Below are 16263 nucleotides of genomic sequence, written 5' to 3'. Positions count from 1 at the left end.
TATATATATCCCAGCTTATTAAGGTTTGCGAGTCTTACAACTGTGTGCTGTAAACATGTACGTGGATTCTGCCACACGCGGGAGGGTGGAGGCCCTCGGGGAACGGAATTGCATGTCACCTGTTTGAGCGGTGGGTCCTGGCCTGTTTTAGCGCGCCCCATGTCCCAGAGCCTCACTTCCTGCGTCATCAGTTCTTCGAGCCTGTTCTAACTGGATCTCCCACGCTACCGCCTAGTCGCTTCACCTTTGCCGCCTCAGGCCCCCACGGACCCCCTTCACGCTCAGGGCGCAAGGCCGCATCCTCCAGTGGCCAGCAAGATTCTTTGCGTTCTGACCCAGTCGCCGTTCCAGAACTTCCTCACACGGACACCCTATGCCGGCCGTGCTGGCCTTTGTGCAGTGCCCTGAACCAGCTGTGTCCCTTCCTCCTGTCCGTCCGTCTGTGCAGATTCTGTTCCACCTGTCCCCGAGCCCGGGGCCAGTGCACCAGGACAGACGCTGCCGCCGCCTTTCCCCGCTGTTCCTCTAGGGGGCGGCCTGTGCCCTGCTGTCTTCCCACAGCCCTCAGTGGGCTGCACCTGAGCACTGAGGAGTCCTCCCTACCCCCGACTCAACTGTGAACGCCCCAAGGCACCTTTGTGCGGCATGTTTTTCTCCCAGAGCCGCTGCACCTGCTGTACCTTCTGGGGGAATGTTCCCCCAGATATTCTCATGGTCCGTGTGTCCCCTCCATCCATGATTGTAGCCTTCACTTGCTTTTTCTTCATAACGCACATCATGACCCAAGAGTGCGTTTTCTGTATTTATTTAACGTGCCTCCCTCTTCACAATTTTATCTTTTTTCTTGACCTGTGGATGTGTCCTGGGCACTTGGAGTGCCTGGTACCTCAACAGAGGCCCGTCAGTGGGATGAATGAGGGGAGTGGCTGTCTTATTTGTACCCCCTCCGCCACAGTACATGTCCCCTCTTAACCCAGGCCTCACACAGGATAAAGGCTAACTGACTTGTTACTGAACTGTTCATTTCTTCTTCTTTTTTTTTAATGGCTTGATTTGGAAATTTTTACTGGTAAAATCTTGGCAAATAGGGTATTTTCCTAGAGATTTTGACTAAAAAGCATAATTTAGAAAAATTTAAAGCCATCACCTGATAATATCGTAATTATTTACATTCCCTCACGTGTGGTGGAATGTTAGAAGAGAACATTTTACAAGTTTTGCACTGGCCCGGCTTGGATGCAGCAGCCCATCCGATTTGGTTAACCTCCGTCTGCAGGGATTGCCAGCAGAGAGTTTTGAATTAAGGAGAAACAGGTTCATTAAATGCTTTGGTGCTAAGCCTGAAGTGGGGTTTACTTGGTCAGGAAGCTTAAGAATGAAACCCACACCAAGACCTTTCAAAAGGGAAACATTAATCTTTCTGGACGTTAAAGAATGGAATAATCATCTATACACCTGCATCCTGGGGTCTTGCTTCTGATCTCAGGTCCCATCTCAGGAGTGTCCCCTGAGGACTTTTCTGTCCTAAGTCCAAAGCAAAGGGCCACTTACGGGTTAGGGAAGGTGGAGAACAGACCAGACATCGACTGGATTAGTGTTCTGCTCAGAACACGCCTAGGGGTTTTTATTGGCCTTATTTTGAAATGAAGGAACTGAGGTCAGAGAGAGGTCTCTTAGCGCATATGACATCGTCAGGCTAGCAAGAGGGGTTTGAGCTGCAGTCTGGGTGCCTTCAGAACTCTTGATCTCACCCACCTCAGCAGGTTGAGTTGGGGCCCACGTTCCTGAGATTTGCTGTGCAAGGAACCCAGCCCCCAGAGGATGTGCCTGGGCCCTGCCTCTGGTCAGACGGCCCCATCCCAGGCTACTCGCTGCCCTGGACAGGGTGCGGACCATGGTGGGATGCAGGCCAGAGCAGAGTTCCTAAGGCTCTGAATTTGAAACGAGGAGTAGTTTGAAGGGTTACTGTAAAAGAACTGCGTGAGTGCTAAGGGCAGCTCTTGGCGTGTCCTTTGAGTTGTTGAAGGATTTCCACTATGATTTGGGCCAATTGGATTCTCTTCTTTTGTATTCATATTCGGAAGGTTTTCAGTCACACTGAAAGATGGTTTGTACCCTGGATGGGGCTGTGGGGATACTGTAAAAACCAATCGAGGCCATGCTAGCCTTTGTCTTCTTGTAGTATTTGGGAAGAAGTGTCTAGAAAATGCACTTTGGTGAAGGTTATTGAGAATTTAAGATTTTTTTTTGGTTAATATTACATCCTGAATCAATTACCTAGCGAACTAAGGGAAATGTACATTTTTGTATGACTTCGATCCCTCCTTCTCCCAGTCCTACACAGAGATGAAAGAAGTAGTATTTTCATTCTGTCAGGTTTTGGAATCTGACTATTGCTCAATTGTTTTTTCATCGTGAAATATATAAATAACTGTTAAGCTGAGTTTCAGTGGAGAGAGAAGCGTTAGTTCTGGTCGTCTCCTTCACTGGACTGCTTTTTGGAATTTCTTAGCAGAACTAGGCTCAAGTTGGTCGATCAATGTGAGGATCTGGTTGGGTTCCTTTTGACTGACATCTGTATTTGATTTGTGTTTGTGTTTCTATTGGTATTTAAACTACAGATCGTTGACTACGGTGTTGTCTTTGTCTCTTTGTGTTTTCAAAATGTGTGTTTTTCACTTTGGAGCCCCCCCATTAACGTGGTGTTTGCATACTGTGACTTCTACGTTTATAGGTGTATCTGTCAAACTCTGCACGAGAAGATCACCATCTTAGTGACTCATCAGTTGCAGTACCTAAAAGCTGCAAGTCAGATTCTGATATTGAAAGATGTAAGTAATTTCTCGACGTCTGTGGAACTTGCTAGCACTCAGGTGCGTTGCAGGTGAGACCTCCCGGCAGGTCTCTTCTCGGGTTTGTGCCAAACTCCCTCTCCTTCCTCCGTTTTGCACCCCGTCCTGCCCAGAGCTGGCATTCCCGCCTTTAAGGACGAATCCAAAGACCTGTAGGAGTGGAACTGTTCCGTCCTAGGCCATATCACCCTAACGTATATAAAATTGCTACCTCAGAGTTCTTACTGTTTTAGTAAAATTGCTTAGGATAGTGATGCTGTTTTGTTTAGAACCCTTGTTTTCCTCTTCCACAATGTAAATCAAAGTGTGTTGTTTGGAAATTAGAGAGGCTGAGACATGTTGGTGTCTATTTGTCTTCTGCATCTTCTGCACTTTAGCCAAAGAGCATCTTCCATTAGTGACGGAAGCGTGGTTGGAAAGCTCAGCGCTCCTGGTGGAGACACACACTCCTGGGTGTAGCCAGGTGGTAGCCTCCCGGCAGGGGTTCTGTGTGTGCCCAGTCCATGTGAGAGTCTGGGCGGCGATAAGTAAGACAAGTCCTTGCCATCATGGGGCTTCCATTCTTATGGGGATAGACGCAACGAAGGAGTTGGGGGGCGGCAGCGATGTCTTGACTGCCTCCCCAGGGAGCTGGTGCCTCAGGGGACCGGAGTGACACGAAGATGCTGGCCATGCACTTACCTGGGGGAGAAGGGGTTGAGGCAGGGGGTCCAGCGGCAGGGTCCCAAGGAAGGAATTGACCTGGCATGTTGGGAGAATGTCTGGAAGGCTGTGTGTCTGAGACAGAGTAAGCGGGAGAGTGTGAGGGAGTTGGGCTCAGAGCAATGGGCAGCTGGCCCGGAAGTGAGTTGGAAACCATTGGACAGATCAGAGCAGAGGAGTGAGGTGGCCTGATACCTAGTTTGAAAAGATCCCTTTTGGGGCACCTGGGTGGCTCAGTCAGTTAAGCGTCCGACTTCGGCCCAGGTCGTGATCTCATGGTTCGTGAGTTCAAGCTCTGCATCAGGCTCTGTGCTGACAGCTCAGAGTCTGGAGCCTGCTTCGGATCTGTGTCTCCCTCTCTCTCTGCCCCTCCCCTGCTTGCACTCTGTTTGTCTCTGTCTCTCAAAAATGAATAAACATTAGAAAGCTTTTTTTTGAAGATTTCTCTTGATGTTTGCCCATTTCTTCACTGGGTTATTTGTTTTGTGTGTGTGTGTTAAGTTTGGTAAGTTCTTTATAGATTTTGGACCCTAACATGTCATTTTCCAACGTGTCATTTGTAAATATCTTTCCCCATTCTGTCAGTTGCCCTTTAGTTTTGTTGATTATTTCTGTCACTGTGCGGAAGCTTTTTATCTAGATGAGGTCCCAGTAGTTCATTTTTGCATTTATTTCCCTTGCCTCTGGAGATGTGCCAAGTAAGAAGTTGCCATGGCCGAGGTCAAAGAGATTGTTGGTTGTTTTCTCCTGTGGGATTTTGATGGTTTTCTGTCTCACATTTAGGTCTTTCATTCACTTTGAATTTACTTTTGTATATGATGTAAGAAAGTGGTCCAGGTTGATTTTTCTGCATGTCATTGTCCAGTTTTTCGAGCACCATTTGCTGAAGAGACTGTCCTTTTTTCCATTGGGTACTTTTTTCTGCTTTGTCGAAGATTAGTTGATGATGTATTTGTGGGCTCATTTCTGGGTTCTGTATTCTTTTCTATTGATCTTTGTGTCTTGTTTTCTAATATCACACTGTCTTGATGATTACAGCTTTGTAATACAGGTTAAAGTCTAGAATTGTGATGCCTCCAGCTTTGGTTTTGTTTTTCAACATTACTTTGCCTATTTGTGGTCTTTTGTGGTCCCCTATAAATTTTAGGATTGTTAGTTATTGCTCTGTGAAGAATTCTGGTGTTAGTTTGATCTTTTTGCCGCTTTCAATGCCTGTGATAGTTACATCGGTGATCTCCATTCTTAGCACATGGTCACACATTTCTTTTTTTGTTGTTGTTAAGGATTATTTACTTATTTTGAGAGAGAGAGAGAGCGTGTGTGTGTGTGTGTGTGAGAGAGAGAGAGAGAGAGAGAGAGAGCGAGAGAGAGAGCAAGAGCGAGCGAGCAGGGGTGGGGAAGAGAAGGAGAGAGAGAATCCCAAGCAGGATCTGTGCTCTTAGAGTGGAGCCAGTTGCAGGCTTGATCGCACAAACTGTGAGATCATGTCCTGAGCCGAGATCAAGAGTCTGATGCTTAACCGACTGAGCCACCCAGGTGCCCCAAATTACACATTTCTTATACATACCCCAGCACCTCATGTAGGATTTGACTGAGAACGGGATGCTCCATTCTCTGTCCAGTTGAATTGAATGAGATGTTTGTCAACCAGAGTTCAGACTTAAAGGTAATTTCCTTATGAAAATTTTAATGTGAGACCAGTTAACTTTTTTTAATTGGATTAGATGAGTGTTATCAAATCTAAATGAACTCCTATCAAATTCTCTTGTTTTTATTTTAGGGCAAAATGGTACAAAAGGGGACTTACACTGAGTTTCTGAAATCCGGGGTAGATTTCGGTGCCCTCTTGAAGAAGGAGAATGAGGAGGCTGACCAGAGTCCAGCTCCAGGATCTCCCACTCTGAGGAATCGGAGCTTCTCTGAGTCTTCTGTTTGGTCTCAGCAATCTTCCAGACCCTCCCTGAAAGACGGCCATCCAGAGGGCCAGAATGTGAGTTCTCATGCAGCACGCCCTGGTTCTGTTTGCTCCGCTCACGACACCTTCCTTTGTCCCAGAGTAGATTCTAAGTTTCCGAGGCCTTGTTCCATGCAGTTGGTAGAATTGACACGGAATGAAAGGAGTAAGCCCGATCAGGGTTCTCCTTTGGGTGTTGAATGGGGGAGGCATTCACGGGGCTCAACAGTGGGTGAACTGCTGTAAATTCCTGAGTGTAGGTGGCTCACACTGCCGGGTAGATCTCTTGAATTTACCGTAGATAAATCCTCCTTGCTCTGGCAGCCCCAGGCTTCCCTTTGCATCCAGACATTTAATTTGAAGAGCCCTCCAACTGCGTGCTGCCATGGTCCATGTTAAATCAGCTATTTGTCCTACGTGGTGGAATGTTCTGCTGCTGCATGTGACTGATGGTATTATTTTGCCCCATTGTCTGATGGTTGGCAAAGGATTTGGCACATAGCACTTTATAGTTAGCTCCCATCTTCCTTTCTTCCGCTTCGAGTTTGAGAACCACATCTGATCCATCTTGGAAACCACAGGGGCCAGCATACAGCCAAGGATATCTTTGGCTTGTGTGAGTCTACAGTGCATTCTGAGTTCTCCAGACAGAAGTGCAGAAATGTACTACATCTCCCTTAAAAATATGCACAGGTAGTTGTCAGTATCCAAACTCTCTCAGTCTAAGTCTAGGAGCCTGGGTGATTCTGGTAAGGATTTGGACTAGTCCCTCACATTCCAGACTGAGGAATCACTTTTTGGAATTCAGGAACCAAAAAGGTTCAGACCACGTGCTATCCGTTGCTATCCAAACTCTCGCCCTTGCTGTTTGAACTCTGATTACTATATTTGGCTAATATTTTGAGCTCCTGCTGTGTTTTATGTTCCCATCATTGAGTGGCACGAATAATCTACAGTGATAGTTCTGTATCATCTTGTGTAGTACTGTGGAATAAGCTTCTGCATTTACACTTGAATTGGGTATGTTGTACACGGGCTGGAAATGTTGGTGTTCTGCCCTCAACAGAATCACGCAGTCGTGGGTCACATTGTACAAACAGTATTTCCTTTTTGCTGGTAGATTCCTAGACATGGGATGGCTGGGCCCAAGGGTGAACGCATATGTGGTTCAGCTAGGTATTTCTGTGCCCTTCTCCACAGGACATGTACCATTTTTCACTCCCAAGGTGTAGGATGTGTCTGTTTTTTCATGGCTTTGCCAATGGAGTGCATCATTGATCTTTGGAAATTTTGGAGTGTATTGTATAAAATTTCGCCTCTCATTGCTTTTTTTCCCCTTGCCAGACTGAGAATGTACAGGTTGCACTGGCAGAGGAGGGACGTTCAGAAGGAAAAGTTGGTCTTAAGGCCTACAAGAATTACCTCACAGCCGGTGCTCACTGGTTCACCATTGTTTTCCTTATTCTAGTAAACATCGCCTCTCAGGTAAGTAAGGGCATTCGTTTTGTCTTGTGATCTCAGCTTAACGTTCACAGGACGGCTTCTACTATATGTATTTACACTGTTGTCACCATACCACACAGTCCACTTGGATTCGCTTTGAAACATGCTATCTTGGGGAAGAAAATAACTTGACATTCACTGTGTGTGTGCTCCAGAGAGCTTCTGGAAGAAAAACGATGTCTGTCAAACATTTTAATTTTTTTTAAATGTTAGTTTATTTTTGGGAGAGAGAGAGAGAGAGAGACAGAGCTTGAGTGGAGGAGGGGCAGAGAGGGAGGGAGACACAGAATCTGAAGCAGGCTCCAGGCTCTGAGCTGTCAGCACAGAGCCCGACGCGGGGCTTGAACCCATGAGCCCTGAGATCATGGCCTGAGCTGATGTCAGGTGCCTCACCGATTGAACCACCCAGGTGCCCCTGTCTTTCAAAGATTTTAAAATGTGACATGCACTTACTTGAGGTGTTGTTACCCGGGATGTGGGGTTTGGCTCAGGCCTGATCTGGAAGAACTGTGTGCGTTTTCCAGAACCTTCCGACAGTCCCTTCGGGGGAGTGAGAGAGTCGAAATGCTAGGTGATCCTTGATGTTTTTGTGTTTCCTCCTGATAGGTTGCCTACGTTCTTCAGGACTGGTGGCTCTCATACTGGTGAGTTGGCCAGTCTCGGTCTGATGTGAGGTGCCCCCACATCAGCAGGCGGTGTCTCTTCCCACAGAGTCTGGTGTGTTGGGCCTCCTGTTCTAATAATCCCTTAGTTTCCCTACGGCAAAAGAGACTTTGAAATTCTTGCTGGTGGAGTGTGACCCTCAGACGGTCTCTCCCCACGCCTGACCCTCAGCATCTGTACACAGACAGTTCTGAGCACTGAAAGTGTCACGATGCAAGTTGAATTTATATAAGGAGGATGCACACGGGGCCCTGCGTGCTTGGAATCCTTTCCCAGCATGAGGCACATCTCCCAAACTGAGGTTAAGTTTTTTCATTTTGTATTTATCTAAATTCTATCTATAGCTTAATATTCTCCCCCCCCCCCCCCCCCTCCTTTTTCACAGGGCAAATGAACAAAGTGCCCTGAATGTCACAGTAGACGGAAAAGAAAATGTCACTGAGAAGCTCGATCTTCAGTGGTACTTGGGAATTTATTCAGGTAAAGTTTAATCGTTTGGTTTATTATCCGGGAGTCTGAGGTGCTTACAATGAGCCTGTGTGAGTAACTAGGGCTTCCAGGAGTAATTCAGTAATGTCTTAACAGATTAAGAGTCTGAGTCGCATTTACTCTGTGAATTAATTAGAATAATTATTTTCAAAATCTATCAGAAGAAAGAGGCTGAATGAAGACTCTTAATTTGCTCTGTACTGGATTTTGGAAGTTAAACCAGGATTGAGCATTCAGAAAATCAGCCACTGGAAATATGTGGCTATTGTCTCTTCTAATAGGTTGCTTTAGCTAAATCTTATATCATTATTTGGATGGGCGAGGGGATTAGAAACGGATCCCCACCCTGTGGTTCGGATTGTTCCAATTCTGTCTGAATAAACCCTGGCTTTTATTGAACTTGGATGAAATCCTCTGGCAGCGAGGTTTCCCCAAATAAAAGCATTAGTCCCTCACAGGTATGCAAAGCTCCCTTCCCCATACTGCTTGTCTCTTGGGCTTCACTAATGACTTAAGAGAGAAGCTGAGCAGGGAAAAAACCCAGTGTCTGGGAATTAGGGTTCCTTCTCTCTCTTACCTGGAGATCACAATGTTATCGCGTCCCCAACTGTGTGATTAATTTAACATTTGGCTTGCCAGACTAATATTAACACAGCGCTCTGCTTTCACGAGAGTGCTTAGAATATACATGGCATTACATACTTTTTAAAATAAAGTCTCATCTGAAATTTTAAATATTCTCACTGGAAACGCTCATACAAGCTCTCCGCAAAGATAGAGCGAGTGATCTCTGTGAAAACCTACTCACTGAAATGGGGTTATTTATTTCGTTGATCACTCGCTAAAGAACCCTAATACATGAGCTGTTTCCCTTCCACCCTGGTGGGCTGCGAGAGGCCTGGGGGGCTGGGGGGGGGGGAGGAGCCTTTGGGCCGCACAGTCAGGCAGCAGGGGGCCTCAGGAAAACGCCTCTCCATGGCGGGTAGGGCTCTGAGCAGCTTGCAGAGCTGAGACAACAGTGCCGTGTCATCTGAGGGGGAAGAATGGACTTGGTGGAGTATTACTCACGGAAGTTTACCCCCAGCTCTCGTCAGCAGTGGGAGTTCAGTAGTTGATAGGAAAGCGATGTTGACTTTTAAATCGATTGTGTTCATTTAAAAATGCGTCGTGTTTGTATAAAACGCCTGGTGCCAGAGATTAGTCGCTCACCGCGATTATTTCATGCTAACGTATAATTTGTATTTTCTTGTAATTCCACTGAGAGGTTTTCTACTTGCAACTTAATATGGTATTTTCATAGTCCTTAAAGCCACCTGGGCATTTTCTATAAGGAAATGGCCTGTCATTCCCCATCACCTGTTAATTCACATGCTGGCACGAGAGCATACCGCAGCTTTAGATTATGAGACGTATAAATAGAATAGCAAAACTTGAAACGTGGAGAAGGGAAGATAAACTAGTTTTTCTAATTATCTCTTTTTCTTCTGAGGTTTTAATAGAACTTGTAATTTAATCAGGAAAGCCTAGTAGGAAATTATCATTTACATCTGACTTTTTTTTTTTTTACCTACAGTTTGTATTTAATGAGAGAAAAATGAATGATATTCTTCTTTATAAAAGTATCTTGCAAATGCATTTCAGTCTTGTGTGTCTTAGGAAACAAAATCCAGAATATCTTCATGGAACTGCCTGCTGTGTTCCGGCTTCGCTGAAGAAAAGGCGGAGACGTTGTGCCCTGAGCAGTGTTTCTTTATTTCAGGTTTAACTGTGGCTACCGTCCTTTTTGGCATAGCGAGATCTCTGTTGGTGTTCTACGTCCTTGTTAACTCCTCACAAGCTCTGCACAACAGAATGTTTGAGTCCATTCTCAGAGCTCCAGTGTTGTTCTTTGACAGAAACCCGATAGGTAAGTCAGACACCAGTTTCTCCATGAATCTGCCTCGTGGACACTGTGTCCGATCAGGTTTCAACATTTGAGAAGGGAGGAGACGCTTGGAAGAAATCCCTGTGAGTGTGCATTCATTTTCCCCAAAAAGCATCACTGACCGTTTTCTCCTACCTGACGAAATCTGAATATGGGCGCATATGAGCTTTTTTTTTTTTTTTTTAATTTTTAAATGTTTTTATTTATTTTTGAGAGAGAGAGAGAGAGAGAGAGACCAACGCTAGCGGGGGAAGGGCTGAGAGAGACGGAGACACAGAATCTGAAGCAGGCTCCAGGTTCTGAGCCATCAGCACAGAGCCCGATGCGGAGCTCGAACTTGTGAACCACAAGATTATGACCTGAACCAAAGTCGGACACTTACCCGACTGAGCCACCCTGGCGCCCCAGGTGCATATACACTTCTGTGTCAGTTTACGTGTGTGTGGAAAACAAACGAGTGTTCACTTTGCAGAGCAGTTTAGGAATCCGTCCGTCGTGGGGCACACGAGACACCCTTCGTTGGGCGCAGGCGCGTTTCAGTGCCCTTGACCAGTTGCCAGAGTGTTGGTTGCATGTGTGTGGCCTTAAACTAGGTCATCCTGGATTTGCAGGTTTTCCTAAAATTGTAGTGAGAAATTAGTTAAAACCCCAGGTTGAAGTGCACACTTCCTCTTCCATAAAAGCTCTTCGCTGTAGCTTCAATGCGGACGTTTGTCTCCCGGTTGGAGGCTTTGTGGCAGGCCGCTCGGAGTTCCGCGGTGAGTTCCTTGACATGGACGCCCCTGGAGGGTGTCCAAGGGGTTGCTGCCCCCACCCTGAGGCCCCTGACGTGTTGGTTCTGAAGGTCGCCCCCCGACCTGGGTCCCTGTGCGCAGTTAGTTCATCAGCAGGTGCTCCCACTGCTTAGGCCCAGGGCTGCTTTGTTGATGCAGGTCATTGACGGGCCCAGGCAGGGAGGGAGGTGGGGAGAGCACTGGAGAAGATGTGGCCCGGCTCTTCGCCAGCCGCGGGACCCAGGCCAGAGTTTGTAGATGCGCCCAGCCAGGCGACTCTCCAAGCAGCATGTGTCGTTTAAAGTGCGGCCTGTGGCTTGGCTGCCTGGTTTCAGACCTGGTGCTAGCTGCTGATTATGATAGCTGGTACGGCTCTGTGAGTACTTGGGTGCTAGTTACTTAATTTCTCTGTGTCTCCGTGTTCTTATCTGTAAAATGGGGATCCTCTTGATACCTCCCGAATCAAGATATTGTGGGAATAAAGCAGATCAGTACATTCACACGGCCTAGAGCAGCACCACGGTCAGCACCAAATGACTCCTGGCCACAGTGGCACGGCGCCTCGGAGTTTCCTCACCTGTGTACACGGCGCCTCGGAGCTTCCTCACCTGTGTACACGGCGCCTTGGAGCTTCCTCACCTGTGAAATGGAAATGACGGCTGCCCTTCCTGCTTCACAAGGCTGAGGATGAAATAAGACTGCTCTGGAAGGCGGTTTGTGCTGTCTATTCCGCATGTTTGTTTGGTGCAGTCCGGGCGCAGAGCACAGAAATGGTGACCCGCCGAGACCCTGACACATCAGTAGTCTTGTTACAGCCACGCTCAGGAGCAGATTTCAGGGCGGACGCATCTGACGGTGGCAAGTTGCTGCACTTTGCCAGTTAATTTCACAACTACGGTCATAAAGTTGGGAGCATTAAGTGGGACTGCATTTCCGTTATCACAGCCTCTGAATGCTTGTGGCCACAGTTAACCAGGCTCTTCCTGCCCAGGACCTGTAGGCTTTTCCACATGCTGATTGATTTATTATTCAAGGATTTGGGACCGAGTCTAAATCTTCAACGTCGCTAATCTTAGAACCGCACACTGGTGTTTATCTTGCCCCCCTCCTCCTGTATCTGTTAACAGGGCTTCTTTCCTTCAAGAAAATAGAAACCCAAATAAGTACTACAAAGGTAGGCCCTGTTTGCCCAGAATGTTCAGGGGCCATGAATTATTTACTCTTTTTAGTAGTAGATTAAAAAAATTTTTTTTTAATTATAAAAGTATTTAAGTGTAGACTTTAAATTTCCGTGTGGATATCATTTTTATAGTTTTTAAACCAATGAGAAGAGCAAACCAAAGCTGTGCTTCATAGGGGACGTCATAGATTGGACATATTTTAATGGTTCTATAATATTAAAACAACAGTTCCTCTCTACAGTGGAAGGGTAGGCATACTTCATTTTTTTTTTAAGTTTATAGAGAGACGGGGGGGGGGGGGGGGGGGGGGAGGAGAGGAGCAGAGAGACAGAGAGGGAGAGAGAATTCCAAGCAGGCTCGCACTGTCAGCTAAGAGCCCAACACAAGCTTCGAACTCATGAACCGTGAGATCATGACCTGAGCCGAGACCAGGAGTCAGAGGCTCAACCGACTGAGCAAACCAGGCGCCCCTAGGCATGCTTGATTTTTAAGTGCTGTTAAATATCCACGTGAGTGAAATGTATACAAGTGTCCAGTGATCCCACCCCGAGTTACGGAGTGTCTTCCGAGCAGCACCGAGAAATCAGGAAGCACATTGTTCTCTTCTCGGTACTCTGTTAACCAGAGCACCTTCTCAGGGAGATGTCAGTAAGTTTCCTAAGTGTTCCTGATCCTGACAGCATCTCAGAGTGTGGAAAACAGAGGACGGGAAGGACGGGAAGGGTGTAGTTTCAGTAAGTGAGGCCCGGGGTGGCGACGGTGTCTGCACGCACCATAGCCTGGCTTGGATTCACAGATGTCTGCCTGGCTTCCCTTCCGTAGCCACCTTTGGTTCCCGCTTGTGCCGGAGTATTCTCAGTGTACCCGACTGGGATGGTGCAAATGTCTCCTCGCGTTTATGTGTTCGTGGGCGTTCCCACCCTGGATGGGCTGATTCCGTTCTCGAGCTGCTGCCGTTGTGTTCATCAGTGGGAGATCCTTCGAGCTTGTGCCGAGAACCAGGCCCTCAGCGCAGGGTCCTGGAACACTGGCTGTGCCCCCACCCCGCACCCCCCACCCCCCACCCCCAGCCTGAAACCCCCAGGTTCGCTGGCTTGGGTTTAGGGAGAAGGACAAGGTGAACCTGGACAGGGTGTGTTTCTTCTCGGTAGCCAAGTCTCTCCGGCCGCTCTTTAACCACTGCAGAGCTCAGGAGGCCCCCTGCCTCCAAGCTTCACGACCAAGTTTCTCTTCGTTTTGATCCTGTCTATGGTTGCATGGAGTTTACTTAGGTTATTCGCTCGTGTAATGCATTATTTTTTTTTTACCCACTGATCTTTTCATAACCCAATCTGTCTTAAAGTGTTTGGGTGAAATTTCAGTCAGCTGAGTGTGTTGTCTTAGAAGAGCAGAAGATACTTTTCTTCCCCTCTTTACCTTCCTCCCTCCATGTTTACCCCTCCCTCCTCAGCGTATTTTGGTGACGGTATTGCGTGTCTGTTGAAGGGCCGCGTGTTTTCTGCTGCCCTGGCGTTTCCCACACGTGCCGATTGCAGCGTGAGTTGAGTGGTGCTTGTTGGGACGTGGTCTGCGCGTGTCCCTGTGCCGAGGGCCGCACCTGCCTTTCCCCTGATCAACATTTGCCTTCCGTCCTCTCCGTTCTGTCAGATCTTAATATGCAGGTAATACAGGAAAGCACTTCAGAGATGAGAAGATTATTCCTATGTTCAGCGTAAACCGTGCTTTCCTGAATTCGTTTTGTTTTTTATGTCTGGCACAAGAGGGCAGCATGATCTATATTATTTCAGGGATGTAACATGAGGGCACCTTATTGCAAAAACCTTTTTTTTTTTAATTTAAAGCTTAGAAATTCCTCTTTTTTTTTTTTTTTTTTTTTTTAGTAGCTTGAGTCTTTGTGTTTTATGGTATCCGTGCAGAATTTTAAATCATTGCTGTGGTGTATTGTTTGAAACAGTAGACTCTTTATTAAAGAATTATTCACAGGGTTGTCCTAGAATATCTGGTGTTTCACACAAGGTCGTTTGGATTTCTGACCTGGAACGGGCAGCCACTGACATCCTGACCACATATATTTTACTTCCTGTGGGCAGAATACGACCGCCTGTATGACCTGAGTCAAACATGAGTTTGGGGGAAAATATGACCGGGCAGTTTCTTCAGTTCCCTTCCGTGCGAGCACAGTCAGTAAAGACGGTTTATCCTTATCAAGTCTCCAGAATATTTCCCTTTGGTTTGGAGACCAGATGAGTGGATAGGTGTCCCGTTTCTTCATGGCTAATAAAGGTGCCCCGGCACTCGGGTGAGTGAACTGACTGCAATGGATTCCAGATAAATAATTTGTTTATTTGCTTTCAGCGTGTTAATTTGGCTTTAAGGAAGTGTGCCGCTGGTGTCAGGAGATGTTGGCGTCTGTTTATTCTCTCAGGGAAGTGCAAAGTTTATACTGGGTTGTGGCCTTTGTGTTCATCTCACGTGACTGTGTACTCCGCAGTGGTGCGTGTTCACTTATTTAGGCATCCAGTATAAGAGAAGTCCAAATGCAGGTCATTATTTTTTCCTTACAGGTTAAGTTCGGGCCAGAGTGCTATAAAAGGAGAAAAGCAAATGAACTAACCTCTTCTTTTGTCAGTTTTATTTTTCTGGTGGAAGTTGCTTGTGCTCATGAAGGTATGGACCTGAGAGATAGATTTGTGTACCCTCCAGTCAAAAGTCTAGAATTGCTCAAAGGAGTTAGGGTTTCTTACTTGACTGCATGTGGATGCCCTCGTGAATCTAAACTCTCCTGAGCTGGGATATGCATGGGTAAGGAGCTGAGGGCTGTGGAGTTTTGAAGTATTGTTTTGTTTCTTGAACCTTGAAAGGGCCTCCTTAGCATCCCCTATACGTTGTTAATAAATCACTCGTGGAGAAGTAAAACGTGAACTGAAAGCGCCACGGTGAGCCTTTTGGAGAATCTAAAAACCTTGCTGTGCTATTTATAAAATCAGTTGTCTCAGTACTGCTGCCTTGCTGGGAAAAAAGAGTTATCAGTAGAGAAGAAAGGTAATTGTAGGGATACTTCTCTGTTTATTCAGTTCAAATGACCGCTGGAGTTAGTGCTAAATGCATATTTTTAACAAGTATAATATTTCAGCACTGTCAAAATTACCTCGACGATAATAGGCCTGTGAAATTATAGCTCTGTAAGTTAGGAGGGGAGAGAGGGCTCTGCTTAGCATAGACTCCTCTGTGCCTGTTCGCACAAGTGATTCTGCTGAGCAGGTAGCATGTTGGAGCAGGAAATACTGGCCCTAAAACCTCTGATTTATGGGAGGTGTTGTTTTGACACAGCACCGAGACGATTTACAAGGCAAGACTTCGTGTTAAAATATTTTACCGGTGCCCTCATTTGTCACCGACATTAATATTCAGGAGTGATGCTGGAAAATTGGGAATGTGCCCATTCATGCCAAGTCGCGGGCTGTGTTTCCTTTCAAGTGAGATCTGTTGTGGATCTGGTTAAAAGAAACTCGGGTTTTTCTTCCTTGAGAGCAGATGAGCTGTAAGAAACGGAGAGTCAGAATCCCAAGCACCTGGGCAGCCTCCACGTACTCCTCTTGCTTAGGTTGCCTTTTAAATTCTGGCTTCAGTCCCGCAGGCTTGCTTTTGCTTTTTCTTTTTTTCTTTTCTTTTTCGTTGCTTGCTTGGTGCAGATTGTAGAGAACGTATTTATATGTACATTAGTTAAAGAGGCTTTTTGTGTTCAAAGGAAGAAGTTAGTCATCATCAGAAAAAGCTTTGTTGCAAAACAGAAACACACATTTCCCCTTTCTTTTTTCCTTGTTAATAATAACAAATGCGAGTGACTATAAAGAGAATAACACAAAAGATTGCATCAATCATAGTGATTCTCAATAGCCACATAAATATTGTTTTTTCAGGTTTGAATGAAGCAGCTAATAGTTTGAAGTAGGTGTGGCAATTAAATCGTGTCAGGCTGTCACACATTAAAAATAATGTTTTTTTCACATAACAATGGTCATATGTACTTAAACTCTTATCACGGTGATATTAAGTCATATTTTATGGGAGTTGCTCATTTACTGCTAATAGTATCATAAAAGCCTTTGTTACGAGTTTAAATAGTTACATAGTTACATATATTTGATTACTATTGTTATTTTGTCAGTAATCTCTCTAAAGGTGATTATTATAGCTCTTGTCCTGAGCTGGTAAATATTGC

The 16263-nt window shown here is 46.0% G+C and overlaps 1 protein-coding gene across 1 annotated transcript in view; it reads left to right on the top strand.

The window, feature by feature from the left end:
• Positions 1–16263, top strand: part of ABCC4 (ATP binding cassette subfamily C member 4) — a 259478-nt gene that overhangs the window by 115504 nt on the left and 127711 nt on the right. The window contains exons 14-19 of the mRNA XM_039245707.1: positions 2735–2831; positions 5335–5544; positions 6853–6993; positions 7618–7655; positions 8060–8154; positions 9923–10069. Coding sequence (XP_039101638.1) covers positions 2735–2831; positions 5335–5544; positions 6853–6993; positions 7618–7655; positions 8060–8154; positions 9923–10069 — 728 coding nt within the window. The remainder of the gene's footprint in view (positions 1–2734; positions 2832–5334; positions 5545–6852; positions 6994–7617; positions 7656–8059; positions 8155–9922; positions 10070–16263) is intronic.

This window comes from Hyaena hyaena, unplaced genomic scaffold (genome assembly GCF_003009895.1).
Source record: "Hyaena hyaena isolate Hyena2069 unplaced genomic scaffold, ASM300989v1 scaffold_263, whole genome shotgun sequence".
Lineage (NCBI taxonomy): Eukaryota > Metazoa > Chordata > Mammalia > Carnivora > Hyaenidae > Hyaena > Hyaena hyaena.
The sequence above is the reverse complement of the archived record's forward strand: the minus strand, read 5'-3'. Positions and strand labels throughout refer to the sequence as shown.